The sequence below is a fragment of the Crinia signifera genome, chromosome 2 (genome assembly GCF_055691185.1).
Source record: "Crinia signifera chromosome 2, ASM5569118v1, whole genome shotgun sequence".
Lineage (NCBI taxonomy): Eukaryota > Metazoa > Chordata > Amphibia > Anura > Myobatrachidae > Crinia > Crinia signifera.
The window spans coordinates 335,032,204-335,052,434 of NC_139218.1; the positions used below are offsets into that span (position 1 = coordinate 335,032,204).

General features: G+C 42.7%; 1 protein-coding gene across 3 annotated transcripts in view; it reads right to left on the reverse strand.

Annotated features, from left to right (window-relative positions):
* Positions 1-20,231, reverse strand: part of PFKM (phosphofructokinase, muscle) — an 85,015-nt gene that overhangs the window by 62,484 nt on the left and 2,300 nt on the right. For 2 of the 3 annotated variants that reach the window (XM_083169490.1, XM_083169488.1), the window contains exon 2: positions 9,819-9,872. In XM_083169490.1, coding sequence (XP_083025616.1) covers positions 9,819-9,831 — 13 coding nt within the window. In that variant the 5' untranslated portion in view covers positions 9,832-9,872. Of the gene's footprint in view, positions 1-9,818; positions 9,873-16,796; positions 16,817-20,231 lie in introns of those variants that run through there. The other variant, XM_083169489.1, reaches the window with a different exon arrangement.

Sequence of the window (20,231 nt, forward strand, 5' to 3'; positions counted from 1 at the left end):
GCAAGCGGGGGTCGCGGGGGGGTTCTTTTTGCCGCGAATCGCGGGAGGGAGGTCGCGCGGGGGGGTTTCCGCGAATCGGGGGGGGGGGGTGTGTCACGGGGGAGGGTTTGCCGCAATTCGCGGGAGGGGGGGTCGCGGGGTGGTGGTTATGCCGCGAATTGCAGGAGGGGTCGTGGGGGGGGGTTCTTTTTGCAGCGAATCGCGGTAGGGGGGGTCGCGGGGGAGCGGGTGTTTTTGCCGCGAATCGCGGGGGGGGGGGGGGGGCGCGCGGGGGGGGAGGTTTTGCCGCAAATCGCGGGAGGGGGGCGCTCACCTGGTGGCTGTGGAGTAGCAGTGCTGGGCAACATGGGAAGTCAGTGGGTGTCTGGCACTGTCTGTGGGCTCACTGGGCTGGTTCTCTATCACATACCTCCCAACATGACCCTCTCCAGGCGGGACACAATGCTCTGTTTCTAGACTTCCCCTTAATGTATGATTGCCATCACCTGTTTTAAACAGGTTAATTTCTCAGAAAGGTGTTCAGCACAGATGAAGGCAATCACACATTAAGAGGAAAGTCCAGGAACAGAGCGTTATAGACACAGACACCCACTTTGAGTGACAGATGTAGCCAAATATATAGGAGATATATATATATATATATTTTTTTTTTCCTTTTCTCCTTGATCAGTAAAAATAGACGGAATATATTGGATTCCAAATAGTGGGGGTGCCTATCTGCCAAATGACAAATGATTCTCATTAAGCGCAGAGGGAGGTGGTGGGGGGGGGGGGGCAGGGGTTGGGGTTTTGTAGCAACGGTGGGGGTTAAATATATGTATGGAGCCGCCGGAGGGCCAGCCTCGCCTAAAGGGTGTGTGGCCATCAGTAAAGTGTCCCCAACGGAAGGTGGGGATTAAGGTGTGTGCTTGGGAGGTTGTAGGTATGCCTAACCGGGAAGGTAATACAGGGTGGGGGTGGGTAAGGGGGTATATGTTGATCGGTGTTTGTCTTTGTACGTTTACATTCTATATGCAGCCTTTGAGTGTATATGCAGAAGAAGTTGGTTATGCTAAGAAAAGGGAGATTTATCAAATTTTTCCGTTGGTAACTGATAATTCGTGTTCAATTGTATATAAATGGTTGGGTACTTGACCTGGAATGTGAGAGGGCTAAATGAGAGGATTAAGCGCTCCTTGGTACTTAAACAGTGTAAGTCTTCAGCCGCGGAGATAATATGTCTCCAGGAGACACATTTGTGTGAAAATAAAGCCGTGGCGTTGAGACGTCCATGGATAGGAGCGTCTTATCACTCTCATTTTTCTTCCTCTTCACGTGGGGTCTCTATTATAATTAAGAAGAACATTGGATTTGAATTAGTCTCCTTAAAAACGGATTCAAAGGGTAAATATGTGTTTATCGACGGGTTTGTCGACTCTAAGAGATTTAGCATTTTGGCCATATATGTTCCTCCCCCATTTAACTTTGAGGTACTGAGACAAGCCGTGGATTTTGCCTCTGCACGCCCGGATAATTTGACCATATGTTTGGGGGATTTTAACGCTGTCATGAACCCAGGGCTAGACAAGTGGAACAATAGAGGGGGGTATACTCGTGGGAATACTGGATTGGCAGAATTTATCACCTCAGTGGGCTGGTGGGATATTTGGAGGGAAAGAAACCCTAGTGCGAGTCAATTCTCCTGTTATTCTCCCTCGTATAATACATTCTCGAGAATTGACATGGTCTTTTCCTCTAAAAATCTTTTGCAACATATCTCATCAATAGACTACAAACCTAGGGGCATATCAGACCATTCGCCGGTCTTGATGCAGGTCGACTTAAAGATCGAGGTGGGGTTTAAATATTGGCGGTTTCACCCCAGTTGGCTTTCTCAATTCAGGGACCCAGAGGAATTGGGTGATCAAATTGAGCAAATTTTTATAGATAATATTGATTCCTCTAGCCCCTCTAATGTATGGGATGCCTTTAAGGCAGTTCTCCGTGGAAGTTTGATAAAGAAAATAGCAACTATAAAAAGAAAAACCTGTGAAAAGGCATTGGAATTAGAAACTAAAATGAGTCAAAAGGAGCAGAGATACTTGAGCGATAAATCTGAATCATCAAAATTAGAGTGGCTGTCAATACAACGAGAGTGGGTTGAACACCTCCAAATTATGGTCAACCAAAGAATACTAAACAATTTGCATCAATTCTATCTTAATGTCGATAAGGCGAGTAAATATCTGGCCTATCTCTCGAAGATTAATTCCTCCTGTAATACAGTAACAAAAATCTATTCACAGACTGGCGATTTGTTGACCATCCCGTCAGAAATTGCTGAGGCCTTTAGGATCCACTTTAGTACTGTTTATCAATCAAAATTGAACCTGGGTAGTGATAATATTAACAAATATCTTAGCACTATAGAATTACCATCTCTTGCCAGCGAGGATTGTAATATCTTGGATTCCCCCTTCACCAGAGCTGAGATTGAGATGGCGATTAAATCCCTCCCGTCGAGTAAAGCCTCAGGAATAGATGGGCTTCCAGGAGAGATTTATAAACAATATTCAGAAATCTTTGCCTCAAGGTTATTATTTTTTTTCCAGCAAATGGTAGATGAGGGCAAACTCGCAGACTCAATGTCCGAGGCTATCATTACTGTGGTCCTTAAGAGCGGCAAAGATCCTACCTCGGTTGATGCATATAGGCCGATCTCTTTGATCACTACTGATGCTAAAGTGTTCGCCAAAGTCTTGGCAAATAGGCTTGACAGAGTCATAGGGAAGATGGTCCACACCGATCAAAATGGATTTATGCGAGGGAAATCCACCGCTATAAATATTCGACGGGTCTACACCTACCTTCAGATGGCGGAATTAACTGGCAAAGAAGTAGCAATTGCATCATTTGATGCAAATAAAGCCTTTGATTCGGTGGAATGGCCCTATTTAAAACAAGTATTGAAGGCTTTTGGAATAGGACCCAGCTTTATTAATTGGGTCTTTTTACTGTATCAGACACCAAAAGCGAGAATATCTCTTAATGGATTTATTTCTGATCCCTTCCCTCTTTTTCGCGGTACGCGGCAAGGATGTCCTCTTTCTCCTTTGCTATTTGCCCTTGCTATCGAGCCGATTGCTTGTAAATTAAGAACTGAGTTGGGGGAAGTGGGAATGAATGGTAATTTTATCTCTCTTGATGCAGACGACCTATTAGTAGGTTTGGCCAATTACCAGAAACAACTCCCAAGCACGATAGATAGTCTGCATGAATTTGGGAGGTATTCGGGCCTAACAATCAACTATAATAAATCACATCTTCTTATCACTAACTTAGCTGAGAACAGGGTTATGGTACCCTCATTCCCCATCCCTAGAGTGGATAACTTCAAATACCTGGGAATAACTATCTCTAGTAAATCCTCAGACTTTGTGAAAGATAATTTGGACCCAATTTTAGAAGATCTTAAAATTAGATGTAAAAGTTGGCTGAGGCTCCCTTTAACTGTCATCGGTAGGTTAAATCTAGTAAAAATGTCACTTCTGCCAAAACTTTTATACATCTTTACTCAAGCGCCTATATATATCGGGGAGAATATTTTTAAGAAGATAAACTCCATAATTTCTTCCTGTATATGGAAGAATAAAACCCCCAGAATTAAGTTATCCGTATTATGTAGGGCTCGCCAGAAGGGGGGGATGGCAATGCCTAATTTCAAACAGTACTATTACTCTGCTCAATTGGCCCACATGGGTGAATGGGCCAAGGAAGTAAGGACGTCAGAAGACCTAGCACAATTAATAAACAAAGTGGTCCCCGGTCACTCTCCTTTACAAGCAATTATGATGAAGCAAGGAAGGAATTCCTATCCCCCGTTACTTAAGCAAGCCAGAAAGATCTGGAAGTGGGTTAGTAAAAAATTGGAATATGAGGATCTTGACCCCGATACCTATTTATTTTCTTTGCCCCAGTTTAACCAATTAAATCAACAAAATACTGCAAGACTATGGAAGACCTATGGCATCACTACAATAGGCCAGATCTTTTTAAGTAATGATATAAAATCCTTCACTCAACTACAAAATGAGTATCATCTCCCTAAATTTATGTTTTATAGGTATTTACAACTGAGAAGTGTTATAGCTCAATGTAATCGAGACCAACCTATAAATATCAGTTTAAATCCGATAAAAACATTTGTCTCTAAATTGAGTAGTACTAAGAGGCTGTCAAAGTGTTACAAGTTTTTGTCCACCATTTTTCAAGGGGATGAGATGGGAAAACTAAGGCAGAAATGGTCGGCGGATATTGCGGAACTAAACCTAGAGGTTTGGAGTCAGGCTTTGGCGGCCCCTGGAATATCTACCAGATCTATCAGAATACACCAGATACAACTTAATATCCTTCACCGAACCTATTATACCCCGGACAGGATGAGCGGATTTTCGGAAAATTCTTGTAATAGCTGCCCTAAATGTAAAGTACTGGGTTGTAATTTCTGGCATTTATTATGGGAATGTGATAAACTACAAAGATTTTGGCAGGAGGTTGGGAAAATACTGATCAGTGTGGGAATCCCTAGTCAAATGATACGACCCCTTAGCCTTATTATGGGTGTATGGCCGAGTAGAGGTATATCTTCTGGGCTCGTACAACTCGCGCTTAACTTGTGTGCCATAGCAAAAACAGTGATAGCTCGAACTTGGATGGCACAAAGGGGTCCAAACACACAAGAATGGATTAGTTTGGTAAACAGTACAATGGAGCATGAGCGGAGCGGATACATATTAAGCAATTCAGCAGAAAAAGTTCTATGATATATGGGGGAATTGGTTTGACTCCAGATATTATAAGGGCGGATAATTCTTATGAACTGGGAAAAGTAGAGTCCTTTTTTTTTTTTTTTTTTAGTTGAGGAGATTATGGTAAATTGAGATCATTAGTTCTTAATTTCACATACACTTAATATAAGAAGTTGAATATATCACGGTTTAAAATATCAATACACAGGTAAAATAATTTATATAAGCACTTCAGCACTTTCTGTATAGTATGAGGTTTTCTTAAAAATTTTTAGACTTTTTTTTGTTTTTTTTTATTAAGGAATTTTTATTTTTTTTTCTTTTTTTTTTCTTCCTCCTTTCCTCCTAGTTGAGGAGAGTATAGCACATCAAGAATACTAGTTTCTAATTACACGTATATATTTAATAGAAGACGTTGAAGATAATACGGTTCAAATATCACGACAATGGCAACATTATATGTATAAGCACTTTTTTTTTTATAGTAGGATGTTTTCTTAAAATCTGCACAAAATATACGATTTATGTAGCTACATATAGGATACCGCATAATTCAATACATATGGGTGATTCATAGGTGGAGGATGGCTGAGCTGATATACTGTGTCTGCTCTGTTCCGCTCCTGCTCTAGTTATCGATACATGTTAAGAGGATAAGCTAGGTTTGAAGTTAGCATCGCTCTTGCTTGGAGCTAACAAGATGGTGGTGGATAGAAGCTGGGTTAAGAGATAATGTTTATATGACGATAGTATGTTCTATGAATTCCATTTAGGACGGTTGGGATAACCAACAACCAAGGGAAAACATAATTCAATTTTATTTTTATTTATTTTTTTCTTTTCTGGCATACATATGGATTGATTCGATCTTAGGCTGATGTAGGATTGTTCGCGTACTTGTGTTTTGTTTAAATGTCTGTATTGTATTTTCTTTTATAAAAACTTAATAAAGATGAAATAAAAAAAAAAAAAAAATTTACGTCTATTATGGACAGTGAAAAAAATCTATCATCTGGATGTCTGCATTCGTTTTCAGAATTTTCGTCTTATGTATGTAGGTATGTACAAACTTCAGGTGGGATACTGCTCCCTTCGCATGTATGTATGTATGTATGTATGTATGTATGTATGTATATATATCAGTTTGTACCAACCAGTATCACAACTCCTTGACTTGCTAATTCAGCCTCATATTTCCATTCAACCCACTTTTCTCAAGGACACCACCAGTTCTTTAAATCATATTGCCTCTGCTGATGACAACCAGGAACACACTATCCTGTGTGTGATGGATGTGGCAAGTTTATATATACATCTATTCCACATCAACAAGGCCTACTGACAATGCAACATTTTCTGTGTAATCTTGAGAAATTTGACTTTAAGTTGTACCCGAGACTGCTTGAACTGGTGCTAACCAGAAATTATTTAATTTTTTACGGCGCTATGTCTCTGCTGATGTCCGGATGTGCAATGGGGGCGGCGTTTGCCCAGGCCTATGCCAACTTTTTTATGTTTGATTTTGAAAACAGATTATCTTTTCAACATCGTTTTGGCCAGCCCATCCGGCAGATATATAGACGATTTATTTATGTTCAGGAATGGTGGAGTAGGCTTGTTTGAAGCAATGATGGAGGAGATCAATGATGCCGATACTCCGATCAAGTTTAATTATAAATCAAGCAATCAGTCAATCGATTTTTTAGATGTCTCTGTGACATTAGATAACGGGGTGATCTCCACATCCCTGTTTTGCAAACCAACTGACCGTAATACCCTGTTACTTACTAGCCGCCACCATCCTCCCCCACTTATAAAAGGTTTACCATATTCCCAAATGGTCCATTTGTAGTTCAACAGCTCAGCGTCATGAGGAATTGGAGAACATAATCCTGAAATTCCATCAGAATGAAAATCCTTGTTGACAGCAGAAAACAGGGCACTGAAACTCAAGAGGCAGCATTTGCTGAAACCTGTCATTAAGAAAACTGGTGATGTGTTCCCCTTTATTTCTCGATATGATTCCAGTACTGTTGTCCCGATTGCCAGAATAGAATTGTGGCTTATTTTAGCCACTAACAATGACTTACCTGCCTTTAAAAAGTTGACATGTTACACAAGGTGGCGTAACTTAAGAGACATCCTGGTACACACAGATATCTCAGGGTTTAAGACTTTAAAAAGTCCCAATAGGATATATAGAAAAACAGGTGTTAAAAGTGTCAGCGTTGTGTAACTTGTAGTTTCCTTATCACAAGGAGTAAATTTAAACATCCTCACTCTTCCAAATCGTATAATATCCGATATGTTTTGTCCTGTGATTCGAGGTTCGTTGTCTACATAATAGTTTGCCTATGCAGGCTCTATTATGTAGGCATGACAACCAGGAAATTTAAAGGCATGGCCATGCATCGGTCCACAATTAAAGCGACACTTGCAGGGAAAGATGCAGAACAGCCTGTACAGATTAATTTTCGTGATAATGGTCATCAACTTACTTCTTTACATTATTTAATTATAGATCAAGTGCCTTCATCCAATTGTGGAGGTGACAAACTTAAGCACCTGCTTCGATTGGAGGCATCCTGTATATATAGGCAATATACTGTGGCTCTGCATGGCCTTAAAGAAAGGATAGTATGGAATTGCTTTCTGTGATTTGTGATATACTTGAGGTGACTTAACTGCACTGCATTACTGCTATCAGTGTAAAATGAACGAGCCAGTATTTTGTATCTATGTTGGCCTATTCTTAATTATTTTTGTGCATGTAATTTTTTAATACTTTTGGTTATGTGTCTTTTTTTGATATACGCATGTATATGTCGCATTTTGTATATGTATTGTAAACATGCCACGGTCTTCCAAACTCCTGGCGTCCACATCTCCCAGACGCTAAACACATTGCAGGGTAACCGCTATATATATAAGCAGACGAAAGGCAGCACTCCAATTGAATAAATTAAGAGACTGAAGACTCTTTAACAACCCGAGTCTTCAGTCTCTTGATTTATTAAATTGGAGTGCCGACATTTGTCTGCTTGTATACGTTGGGAGCGTGTAATTGCTTCACCTAGGAGGGCACCCAGGTTCAGCTTCGGTAGATGGAGTGCTGGCCATTAAACATATTATATATATATGTATATATATATATATATATATATATATATATATACACACACACACACACACACACACACACACACACATATACATACACATACACACATACATACATACATACATATTTCTTTATGTTTTCTAGAGCAGGGGTCAGGAAAATTTTTACCTTTAACCCCAAAAATATATTTAAATACGCCAACGTTACCTTCTTGATTTCAAAGGAAGGAAATCATATAATTGTAATACACACTATCCCCAGAAATTGATGATATATCCTGCTGGTACATGATGTATCCTGTGTGTGGTATAGCCATTGATAATGTGACGCCCAGGCAACTATTAGTGTCAGTATTTCAAGATGATATAGTGACAGTCTGTGCACATGTTTCCCCTAGACTAGAGATGGGTATACTGTACCTTGACAGGAGCCTATAACCAGGCAAAGAAACTCGGCACTGCAGCGGCAGTTCAGACTGCGCGCTGCCAAGATGGTGCAGCAACTAGTCAACTCTACTGAAGAAGCGGGCAGACTTGGAGGCGGGGCCTGGGGCATCACACAGGGAAGCATGTTATACACAAGCGCCTGATGCACTGCACTTCATCAGGTCCTTGTACACTACAGTACCATAACACATGCAGCAGGGCATGCATATATAATGTATATACAGATTCTATATGCAATGAAATTAAATTCCTGGGGGTGATGGATGGTGGCACTGCCGAGACACAGCCGGACATGCATATAGATTCATATGCATGCCTAGCTGTGTCTCAACAGCGCAACCGTCCATTACCCCCAGGAATTTCATTTTCACCCCATTTGGGGTAATTTACCCCGTTCTAGAGTGTGCACTCTGTGTTAGGATTTTAGAACATTTACAGTTATTTTTCAGGTTGCCATGATACTGGCATCTGTTCCAGTGCACCACCATCTGACATTTTACAGTTTTTACCAATGTCTACAGATATAAAATCATACTTGGCATTTACAATGGATATTAGACCCATACTGAAGAATCCATTCTAATTATAGAAAAAAAAAAAATTATTGTATGGCATAATGTTGTCACGTTTCCTGTCTTGTGGAAACCACATCAGCAAAAAAGGATGGCCCTGATAACAGGGCAGAGCTTAGAGGATCATCAGTGAGATGCTACAATATGTGCAACAGAAGTGAAATTACCCCAAAAACTGGTATTACAGCACACCCCAATGCCCAGACGGGAAGAGGTCAGGCCTCTCTGTCCTGCTCCGTTGCCTCAACCATCCCTATACCCACCATGGCACTTTAATTAGGATGTAAATGAAACCGTAAGCAAAATTGAAAGTATGGCTGCACAAGTGTGTAGCTAGCTAAATGCACATACCCTTAAATACATACAGTGTGTGAGATCTTTCCTTTTTTCGCTCTCCTTGGCTGTACCTTACGATATACTATTTATTTTGATACAGATGGAGCAGCTCTCAATGGAGCTGCTCCTAGCGATAGAATCGCTAATCGTCGATTTGTGCCATCCGACAGAAGGGGGCACACGCACGAGACGCTTGTGTCGGAACCCGCCGCCGCTCTCCACCGGCTTCCCCCGCAGCCCCCACTTGCCCTGCCCGTCTCCCTGAAGCGGAGATAGGCAGGGAATCTGCTCCCTGCCGCCGTGCTGAAGGGGACACACGAGCATATGAGATGTTCTTGCGTCCCTGTTAGAGCTCCCTTCCGCCAGATCCCCTGAGTTAGCGATTCTTCAGGCTGGCAGAACTACCGGTAACATTCACTACGCCAAAATGCCTCTAGATTAAGTACTCACTTTTCAGTGATAAATACGCAGCACCATACAGTACATAATCCCAATTACAACCAGTGTATTTTTCTGGAATGTTCAAAATTAATAACTATAGAACGTAAGCTCTTACTTGTGTCTGGCATAGTGGAAGTCTCTGTGGTGATGTCCTCCTCGTTCAGGCTCTCTGCGGATAAAACAAACCATGTTGGTCACATATACACTACTTGTTCTTAGAGACAATAATAATACACCTCCTTTCTTGAATGTTTGCCAAGTCTGATGCTAATCATGCAAACAGCTCGGCATACTATTATATTAGTTCTGTCCTGGTTTTTCCATTGGAAAAGTTCTTTAAGATACTAAGTAAAATTGTCATACTTCATAAATCTGACATACTGTAGGGAACTTGTTGCGCATAAGCGTACAGTTGGTTTAATCATGTACAAAATAAGTATTTATGAGAGGCTCTCCGGCTCAAAGTAAAGAAGCACAGTACTTAGTAATCAGGTCAGGTACAGCAGAAGTTGCAGCCAAACATTGTGATACACTTGCCAAGTTATCTCGCTGATAAACAGGACGACCACACTACAATACAGGTACCAGGCCATAGCTTTGTATTTGTACTGAATTATTTTACTAGTGTCTGCTCAAGTCTGAACTAAAGGTCCATACACACTGGGCGATTATCGCTATCATCGCTGGGGGGAAAGCCACTCAGTGCACACACTCTGCCTGGCGCCGTCAGCGGGGAGAGGACGGCTTTGCATAGTCCAGCGTTATGCAAAGCCATCATCAAAACCGCTCATCTGCTGGTAATACCAGCAGATGAATGGCTTTCCCGGCGATGATGCGGGAGCGCTCATCGCCGGGCCATACACACTGGGCGGCTTTTAGCTGAAAAGCTGCTCAAACATGCTGTTTTGAGCCCGACTGACCACTGCTCTGGAACATACTCACCACCGGGGCGACTGCGCCGCTATCTCCCCCTGCTTTGGCGCATATGTCACACCGCTGTGCCGCTCATACACAGTTCCCCGCTCACAGCCCGTTGGACCCCCTGCCCCCCTGCTCCGTGTTCTTTCTCTCCACCGTGCTCCACACAAGGAGCATCCACTGCCACCAATTTCTTTATTAGCCAATAATATATACATAGCTGGCACATGCCAGCAATGTATATATTAATGGCACCACTGCCACCAATGATTTTTTTATTAGCTGGTAATATATACATAGCTTGCACATGCCAGCAATGTATATATTAATGGCACCACTGCCACCAATGATTTCTTTATTAGCTGGTAATATATACATAGCTGGCACATGCCAGCAATGAGCATGTCGGTAAGCAACACTTATGTGGCATTATATGTAATGGGCATTACCGGGTGTGGCATATGTGTAATGGGCATTACGGTGTGTGGCCTAATGTGTAATGGGCATTACGGTATGTGGTATATGTGTAATGGGCATTGCAGTGTGCATAGTCCCCTGTCCCCCAAAGCCATGCCTTACATTTTTTCGCAGGCCAGCAATGTATATATTACCGTCGCTACTGCCAATGTATATATTGTTATAGCGTAACGTATACATTGCTGGCGTAAGTGAATGGATTTCTCCCTACGTGCACAGCTGCAAATAAAATGTTTGCCGTGCACATGGGTGGGATGGAGTTTACCCATTTGCTCCGCTCAAAATATACGCAGCCCAGCAATCAGTTCTGAATCAGGTCCCAAGAACAGGAATGCACTGAATAACAGGGCTGCTGCTCCAACCCTTGTAATTCAATCCCCGCCCATTATGTAAATCGCCTTTTATATGAAAGATGTTCAGCAAAGTCTTTCCCCTCCTGAAAATCTTTTGCTCTTTAAGGAAAATGGCTCAGTGTGTACGCACTACTTTGGTGAAAGATATATCTATCAAAGATTTTGTCAAAGTCTTTTGAAATGAAAATCTTCTAGTGTATATGGGCCTTTACACTGGCTTATCAATGTAAACACACTGCAGCAGTGACACTGGCTTATCAATGTAAACACACTGCGGCAGTGACATTGGCGGTACTTATGTAATATCTGGGCTCCCGTTTTTCTTATGAGACCGCGTACCCTAGCCACGCTTCGGGCACGGTGGCTCGCCACACTATATAAAATCAACTCCATGCGTAGTTGGATAGTAGGGATATGAAAAAATGGGTTACATTTAACATGGGAGCCCAGGTAATACATAAGTACCACACTGGCTTATCAATGTAAACACACTGCAGCAGTAACACTGGCTTATTACTGTATACACACTGCAGCAGTAACACTGGCTTATGTATACACACTGCAGCAGTGACACTGGCTTATCAATGTAAACACACTGCGGCAGTGACATTGGCGGTACTTATGTAATATCTGGGCTCCCGTTTTTCTTATGAGACCGCGTACCCTAGCCACGCTTCGGGTGCGGTGGCTCGCTGCGCTCGCCACACTATATAAAATCAACTCCATGCGTAGTTGGATAGTAGGGATATGAAAAAATGGGTTGCATTTAACATGGGAGCCCAGATAATACATAAGTACCACACTGGCTTATCAATGTAAACACACTGCGGCAGTGACACTGGCTTATTAATGTATACACACTGCAGCAGTAACACTGGCTTATTACTGTATACACACTGCAGCAGTAACACTGGCTTATGTATACACACTGCAGCAGTGACACTGCAGCAGTGACACTGCCTTATTAATGTATACACACTTCAGCAGTGACACTGCCTTATTAATGTGTACACACTGCAGCAGTAGCACTGGCTTATTACTGTATACACACTACAGCAGTGACACTGCCTTATTAATGTGTACACACTGCAGCAGTAATACTGCCTTATTACTGTATATACACTGCAGCAGTGACACTGGCTTATTAATGTGTACACACTGCAGCAGTAACACTGGCTTATTACTGTATACACACACTGCAGCAGTGACACTGCCTTATTAATGTGTACACACTGCGGCAGTGACACTGGCTTATTAATGTACAGACAGAGCTGCTCTCATCTGAGCGGCTCCCAGCATGCCAATCCCCATCCACCACATGGGGCACGTGAACATCGGAGATGATTGCGCACCCCATTCTCAGCAATGGATGCGTCCACACCCGCCAGATACCAGCATGACTCGCTGGCGGAAACTAAGAGGACAGCCCCATCTGTATACACACGGCTGCAGTAATATTGGCTTATTAATGTGTAAACACTGTAGCATGGGGGTTATTCTGGTTCACACACAAAGGCAAATTCTCTCTCTAATGGACAAAACCATGTGCACTGCAGGTGGGGCAGATGTAACATGTGCAGAGAGAGTTAGATTTGGGTGAGTTATTTTGTTTCTGTGCAGGGTAAATACTGGCTGCTTTATTTTTGCACTGCAATATAGATATCAGTTTGAAGTACACCCCCCACGCAAATCTAACTCTCTCTGCAGAAGTTACATCTGCCCCCCTGCAGTGCATATGGTTTTGCCCATTACAGAATTTGCCTTTGCGAGTGAACCAGAATAACCCCCAATATGTGTTAACAGATTTTGCAACATGGCTTAGCAAAAGTTCATCTTATAAAAAAAACAAACATATAAATATAAATGATTAAAATGTATCAACAAAAATAGACAAATAAACAATTCAGGTTAAAGTTGCAATATTTACAATGTGACTATTATAATGTCAAAACATAGGTACAGATATGTCCTTTCTTACTGCTGCTTCAGGTACAAAATCTCCAAAAGCAGCCCCATTTCTGTGCGCAAACTTGGCCACAGCCATGAAAACACACATTTCACTGCAACTATGTATTTTCAGAAAATATTTAGGGGTAGATTTATTAATAGGTGATCAGGGGAATATGCGCTATCTCCGTGCGCTTTTGCAGGGGATAGCGCTTCCCCTGATCTATGACTCCCGCTGTGCAGCGCGGCGGTATGGGGAAAGAGGCATAGCGCAGCCACGATATTTTGTGCTGCGCGCCTGCCTAATTTATGAACGGTCAGCATTGCTGAAAATTTCCGCCGCCTGCAGTTATCGACTTTGACAGCTGCATGTGGCGATGCCCTATGCCCACAGCAGGGACAGCGCTTACCCTGCTGCTGGCTCTGAGCTGCGCTGGGGATCTCACGAGAGTAGCGAGATCCCGCTCATGCGCGGCGAGATCCCGTGCATGCGCAGTGAGCCGGCCGGGGGGGAAGGAAACAGTGCATAAGTATTAACTGATGCGCTGTCTCCAGGAGGGGACATCGACAGAGGGGAGTGTTAACGCTCCCCCACTTTGGCGGGCAAGATGTTAGTACATCTTGTCGATGGCCCCTCCTGCTTCGCCTCGCTAATGAGGTGAAGCAGGAAGGAGAATAGTTGTATGCATAGATCGCTGCTAAAAAACGTTAAGTAATAGGCAGACTATTCTGCCGTGTTCCCGGATTTCTGGGAGCTCCAACCCTACAGGGCTTCCAGGCGGTGGAACGCAGTGGCCAGCGTGCACTTCCTGATTGCGCGCATAGCGTCTGCGCTCCACAGCCCAGGCCGGGCCAATCAGGAAGTGCGCGCTTGCGCCTGCGTTCCAACACCCGGAAGCCCTGTAGGGTTGGAGCTTCCAGAAATCCGGGAATGCGGCAGAATAATCTGCCTATTACTAAACATTTTTTAGCAGCGATCTATGCATAAAACTATTCTCCTGCACATCTAAATAGTAAGTCTGTCTCCTATTTTTATAACATGTATTGAATACTTATGTTTTTATATGTATTTATGACGAGCAGAGCCAATAATCACCTTCAGGTGTATGACATCACCCTCATTAGGAGAACATTCAAACTCAGAACCTGCTCAGCAAGACATCCTTGAAAAAACTGCATTTCAGCAGAAAAACGCGTAGGTTCTTGCCCCCACTTTCATATCCAGAAGCAGTCACCCGACCCAAGTCCAGAAGTGGTCCAGCGGAAAATTGCAAGCTGCACCATCAAGCCAGCGGCAGCCGTTCCTTCCTTCACTGTGGCCATCACAAGTTTGGGGGTACGCCACGTCCTAAGGACCCGGTAAAATTCCACACAGCCAAGGAAGTATCATCTCCTTCCATTCACTGGACTCAACCACTCCATACCGATTCGGACTTCCCCAGGACTGGCGGACTCAACAAAAGGGTGACTGCATATGCTCATACTGTATAAGTGCACTGAGCAAATATAATAACTTTTTAAACCCCACTTCAATACCGGTTTCCCCCACTAATTGGCTCTTTTTATTGTATTATTATGCACTAATCATTTGTGTTTGATGTTGAACTTACTTATTAAATATCAATATATATTTTACTATAAAAACTACACTTGTGGTCTTAGCGCAGTTATAACCCTTCCTGAACCTTTCCTTTCACCATTGGGAGTGACTACCCATTTATTTTAACTGCAGCTCGGTAAAAGCACACTCATTTCAAAGCACCTTCCTTTGATATCTTGATATCTATTTTTGCCCATCCGAATAGGATTGCCTGTAGAAAACAATATTGATGAAAAAAAGGTACTCTTTACTTAGCACGGCGCCCATCGCGGGCATCGCATGCACTAAAAAAACGGGTGCGATGCGACCGACGCGATGCCCGCGATTTCCCATGTTAAATGTCTCAATTGACCCGATTTTCCTGTTCAATGCCTCAATGGACCCGATTTTTCCATAGGAAACAATGTTAAATGGCCCACAGAGGCCAAATAGGCACCCTGAAGTGTGAAATGGCCCCCACCATTGTTAACGCCACCCCACGATCAACGTGAACCCGAAGCGTGGCGAGCGCAGCGAGCCCGCGAGGGGCAGCGGTACGCGTTCTCCGACCTTTTCATACCCCCACTATCCACGTCGGCGTGGAGTTGAGAATAGAATAGTGTGGCGAGCGCAGCGAGCCCGAAGCGTGGCGAGCGCAGCACGCCCCGTGAGGGGACGCGGATACCTTCACAGGTAAACGCGTCTCTTCGCGGGCTTCACAGGTATTCGCGTCCCCTCGCGGGGCTTGCCACGCTTCGGGCTCGCCACACTATTCTATTCTCAACTCCACGTCGACGTGGATAGTGGGGGTATGAAAAGGTCGGAGGACGCGTACCGCCGCCGCTCGCCACGCTTCGGGTTCACGTTGATCGTGGGGTGGCGTTAACAATTGTGGGGGCCATTTCACACTTCAGGGTGCCTATTTGGCCTCTGTGGCCCATTTAATATTGTTTCCTATGGAAAAATCGTGACCATTGAGGCATTGAACAGTAAAAACGGGTCAATTGAGACATTTAACATTGTTCCCTATGGGAAATCGCGGGCATCGCGTCGGTCGCATCGCACCCGATTTTTTAGTGCATGCGATGCCCGCGATTTTTTACCCGCGATGACCACGATCAAAATCGTGGTCGCCGTGATAAGTAAAGAGTACCAAAAAAAATATCACAAATAATAATTTCAGTGTTTTGCTCCAGATAATTTTCACCATTAAATGTATACCTCAGAGCCTGAATCTGTGTCAACAGGGCTCCAAAGCAGTGACCACTGGTTTTCCTCACACCAAGTTCCATTGTGCTTCATTTTAGACTTTGTAGGTCAAATCTGCGTTTTGACCAAGATGCAAAATGTAAAATAGATAAAGTATGTACTACTCTGATAGAGGTGTCTCAATCGCACATCTGTATTATGCTTATACTTTCAATCTGTCCCAAATCACAGAGCGTTAACTGTAAAGTGTCAAAGTAACTTTCAATGTAAAGATCAAAATAAATTGTTAACACAGCATTTATTGCTAAATTTAACCTTTATATAAAAATATATGGCTAAAAATATGAATAAAATAAGGATCTCACGCTGCAAAACATTCCAAGATAGTGAAATTAAAATATGTGGAAAAATATTTTCATATATACACATTAATATTGAGATGCAATTTTTTTTTTTTTTTTTTTTTTTAAAGAACAAAATCCTAGAAATACTACAATGGTGCAGTGTATATACACATTTATCACACTACACCTTCTTATGCTCAATATAAAGTAATGACTAAATACTGTAGTATCATTTCAATGTTAAAGGGCAAGTATGATGTACTAACCAGTAAAAACTGTGTTTCTTTTCTTGAGCTGGAAAACAGTGATACAAAGGTAGATCCCAACTGAGACAGTCACCGAAATAAGGAGTTTGATTAAAACCCTATCAAGTTCAATAGCAGCATTCATATCCCAAGGCTGCAGCCATTGGTTCATTGATATTTATAGATAGGATCCTACAGCCGGCAGCAGCTGCTGACCAAGCCCCTCCTACTGGTGGAACGGGGCTTAGCTGCAATACTGGGACATGATTTGAATGCTTCCTACAGCCAAAATAAACCCAGCACAGTGCTTTACTGTAGAGCGGCCATCAACATGATACAGCACTTTCATCACTATTGTAATGCAACATTACAGAGCTACACCGCCATGTGTGAATAATTTAAATAATAGTATTTGGACATAGTAGTGATGTAGAAGATATGGAATGGAAGTAACATACTCACAGGTACAGTAAGAAGACAATAATTATAAGAGACATGTCCGCAGATACATCTGGGAGCTGGCTTTTACCTCATTATACATGAGTGACACGTTAAAATGACAGTCCTGATCTCTCACTGTTATGGTAATGTTAGACATAAATGAGAATTCAGTCAATCTAGCCATACACTGTACGTTAGTGCAGCCATCACAGAGGAGGAGTGATGACTCAATTATTGGTTTGTCTCCATAAGCATAATGCTGGGTACACACCCAAACGATTTGGATTGGATGCAAATCGTGTGATCCAATTTGCATATGATTTGCATACAATCCGATCCCATCTGTATTCAGATGAATGGATCTTTTACAGATTCACCTGCAGCAGGTAGGATCGGATTCGGATCCAATTCAGATCTAACCAAACGATTTTGACCCAATCTGCATCCAATTGGTCTGAATTGGATCCAGATTGATGGGATTGTGCCCAAAATTGTTTTGGTGTGTACCCAGCATAAGAGTGTGCAATTTAGGATATCATCTACAGTAGCTTAGGGATATAGATTGGAAATCTATATGTTCCCACGCACTTGTCGGATTTGGGCCCGATTTCACCCGATTCAGATGGATCGGGCAGACATTAGGCCCAAATAGGATGTGTCTGACATCCGATCTGATGCAAGGTCCTGTGTGTATCTGATTGGAGGTTGGATGGGCTGCACAAAAGATAAATCGTATGTGCAGCCAACTTCGGCACATCGCATGGTGCTTTTAAGTACCTGCAATGTATCATATCTGATCCCCATGCGGGAAGCACCGTGCAGAAGAGACGCTCTCCCCACTCTGCAGTGGGCAGCGGATGGCAGTAGAATAAAAAAAAAAAAAAAACTATATTAAATGTTTTAAGCTTTTAAAAGGATGGTAATTCACAAAGGAAAGGAGACCTATGTTGCTTCAGATAAACCAAGAAGGAAACTGCCTATTCTGTAAATATGTTCACTAAATTAGAATTACATTTATCGGAATCTGCTACTGTTTAAACCAGTGGTCAGGGAACAGGGGTAAATTACTCTGAATAGGGTAAAAATTTAATTCCTGGGGTAATGGATGATCCCGCTGTTGAGACACAGCCAGGCATGCATATATGCATAATCTATATGCATGACCGGCTGCGTCTCAGCAGCGTGACCGTTTATTATCCCCAGGAATTTAATTTCATTGCGTATAGAATCTGTATATAGATTCTATGTGTATGCCCGGCTGTGTGTGTTACAGTACTGTAGTGTAGAACATGCTTCCCTGCGTGATGACCTGGGCCCCACCTCTGTCTGCATCTTCAGTCGAGTCGACTAGCTGCTGTATCCTTTGCCTGATTATAGGCTCCTGTCAAGATATACCCATCTCTAGTCTAGGGGAAATGTGCACAGACTGTCACTATATCATCTTGTTATACTGACACTAATAGTTGCCAGGACGTCACATTATCAATGGCTATACCACACACAGCCTGGCAGCCATTGATGATGATGATTACCAGGTATGGCTGTGTGTGCACACACAGCCATACCTGGTAATCATCATCATCATCATCATCATCATCAATCTCTGCCAGGCTGTGTACCATACTAGCAGGCTATACCATCAATTTATGGGGGGACAGTATGTATTACAACGATATGATTTCCTTCTTTTCAAATCAAGGGGGTAACGTCGGCGTATCTAGATATATGTTGGGGAAAAAGGTAACACCGTTCCCTGACCCTTGGTTTAAACTAATTTCCAATGTTGGAGAACAGTGGACCTCTTCACTATTTATTGGTGCGAAGGACACACTATATTAAAGTATCACTTTCATGTATTTTTCAGTCCTATATGAAAAAATAACATCAAAGGAAGCGTTTATTTTTACATATTTTCTGTTATTATTATTATTATTATTATTATAATATAGAGAGTACCGAAAAATACAGGAAGCAAATTGACTGTATAGAGGGGATACGGTCACTAGCTCTACAAGTATTAGGGTGACACATGAAGTATGTCGACATGAAAAAGGTCGACATGCGTTTTCATGTCGCCCACCCCCCAAAAAAGTAGTTTAATACTTTACTATCCAAGTGGGTATAAAGTGAGAATATAATAGTGTGCCGAGTGCAGCGAGCCCGAAGCATGGTGAGCAGAGCGAGCCATGTGAGAGGACGCAGTAAACTTATACAGTGCCCATGTCACCTTAAATCAACAGACACCAAAAATCATGAAAAACTCACGTCGACCTTTCCCATGTTGTCCTAATGCTTGCGTCGAACGAACGATCATGTTGACCTATTCCATGTGTCGACCTAGTGACTGTCCACCAAAGATCTGTCGACCCTATGACCCATACGCGTTTAGAGTGCTGGGAGTCTGGAGAAGAGGTCCCACAGCTGTTAAATTTTTAACATACTGTAGCACCTGCCCTTACTCCGGAGACGCCAGATTCCGCAGCTTACAATGGGTGTTTAGTCAGGGTAAAAGGCGAGATCCAACTGAAGTGCCACCTGCGATATTGTTTGTGCTGCGGTACTACGGTTATCTATTGTTGGGAGCCGTTTAACCTACCAATAGGTTTTCCAAATGTGGGAGGAAACTATACAGTTTAGCTGGGTATGGGTCATTACGTCAACAAAACTAAGGTCGACATGCATTAGGTGGACCACTGAAGGTCGACAGGCCTTAGGTCGAAACACAAAAAGTGTCAACCTGGCTTTAGGTTATTAGGTCGACACAAGCATTAGGTCAACATTGGGAAGGTCGACAGTCAGAAGGTTGACATGGGTATTTCACTTTTTTGTTCAGAATGTTGACACAGTCGACATGGACACAAAAAAAAGTTTACAGGGTCCACTCGCCATGCTTCGATACGCTTGTCACACTATTTTATTCTCCTTCCATGCCCTAATGGATGGTAGGGTATGAAAAGCTGCCTGTCGGCACAGGTCAGTTGAAAATAAAAGTGAAAAACCCCATGTTGACCTTTT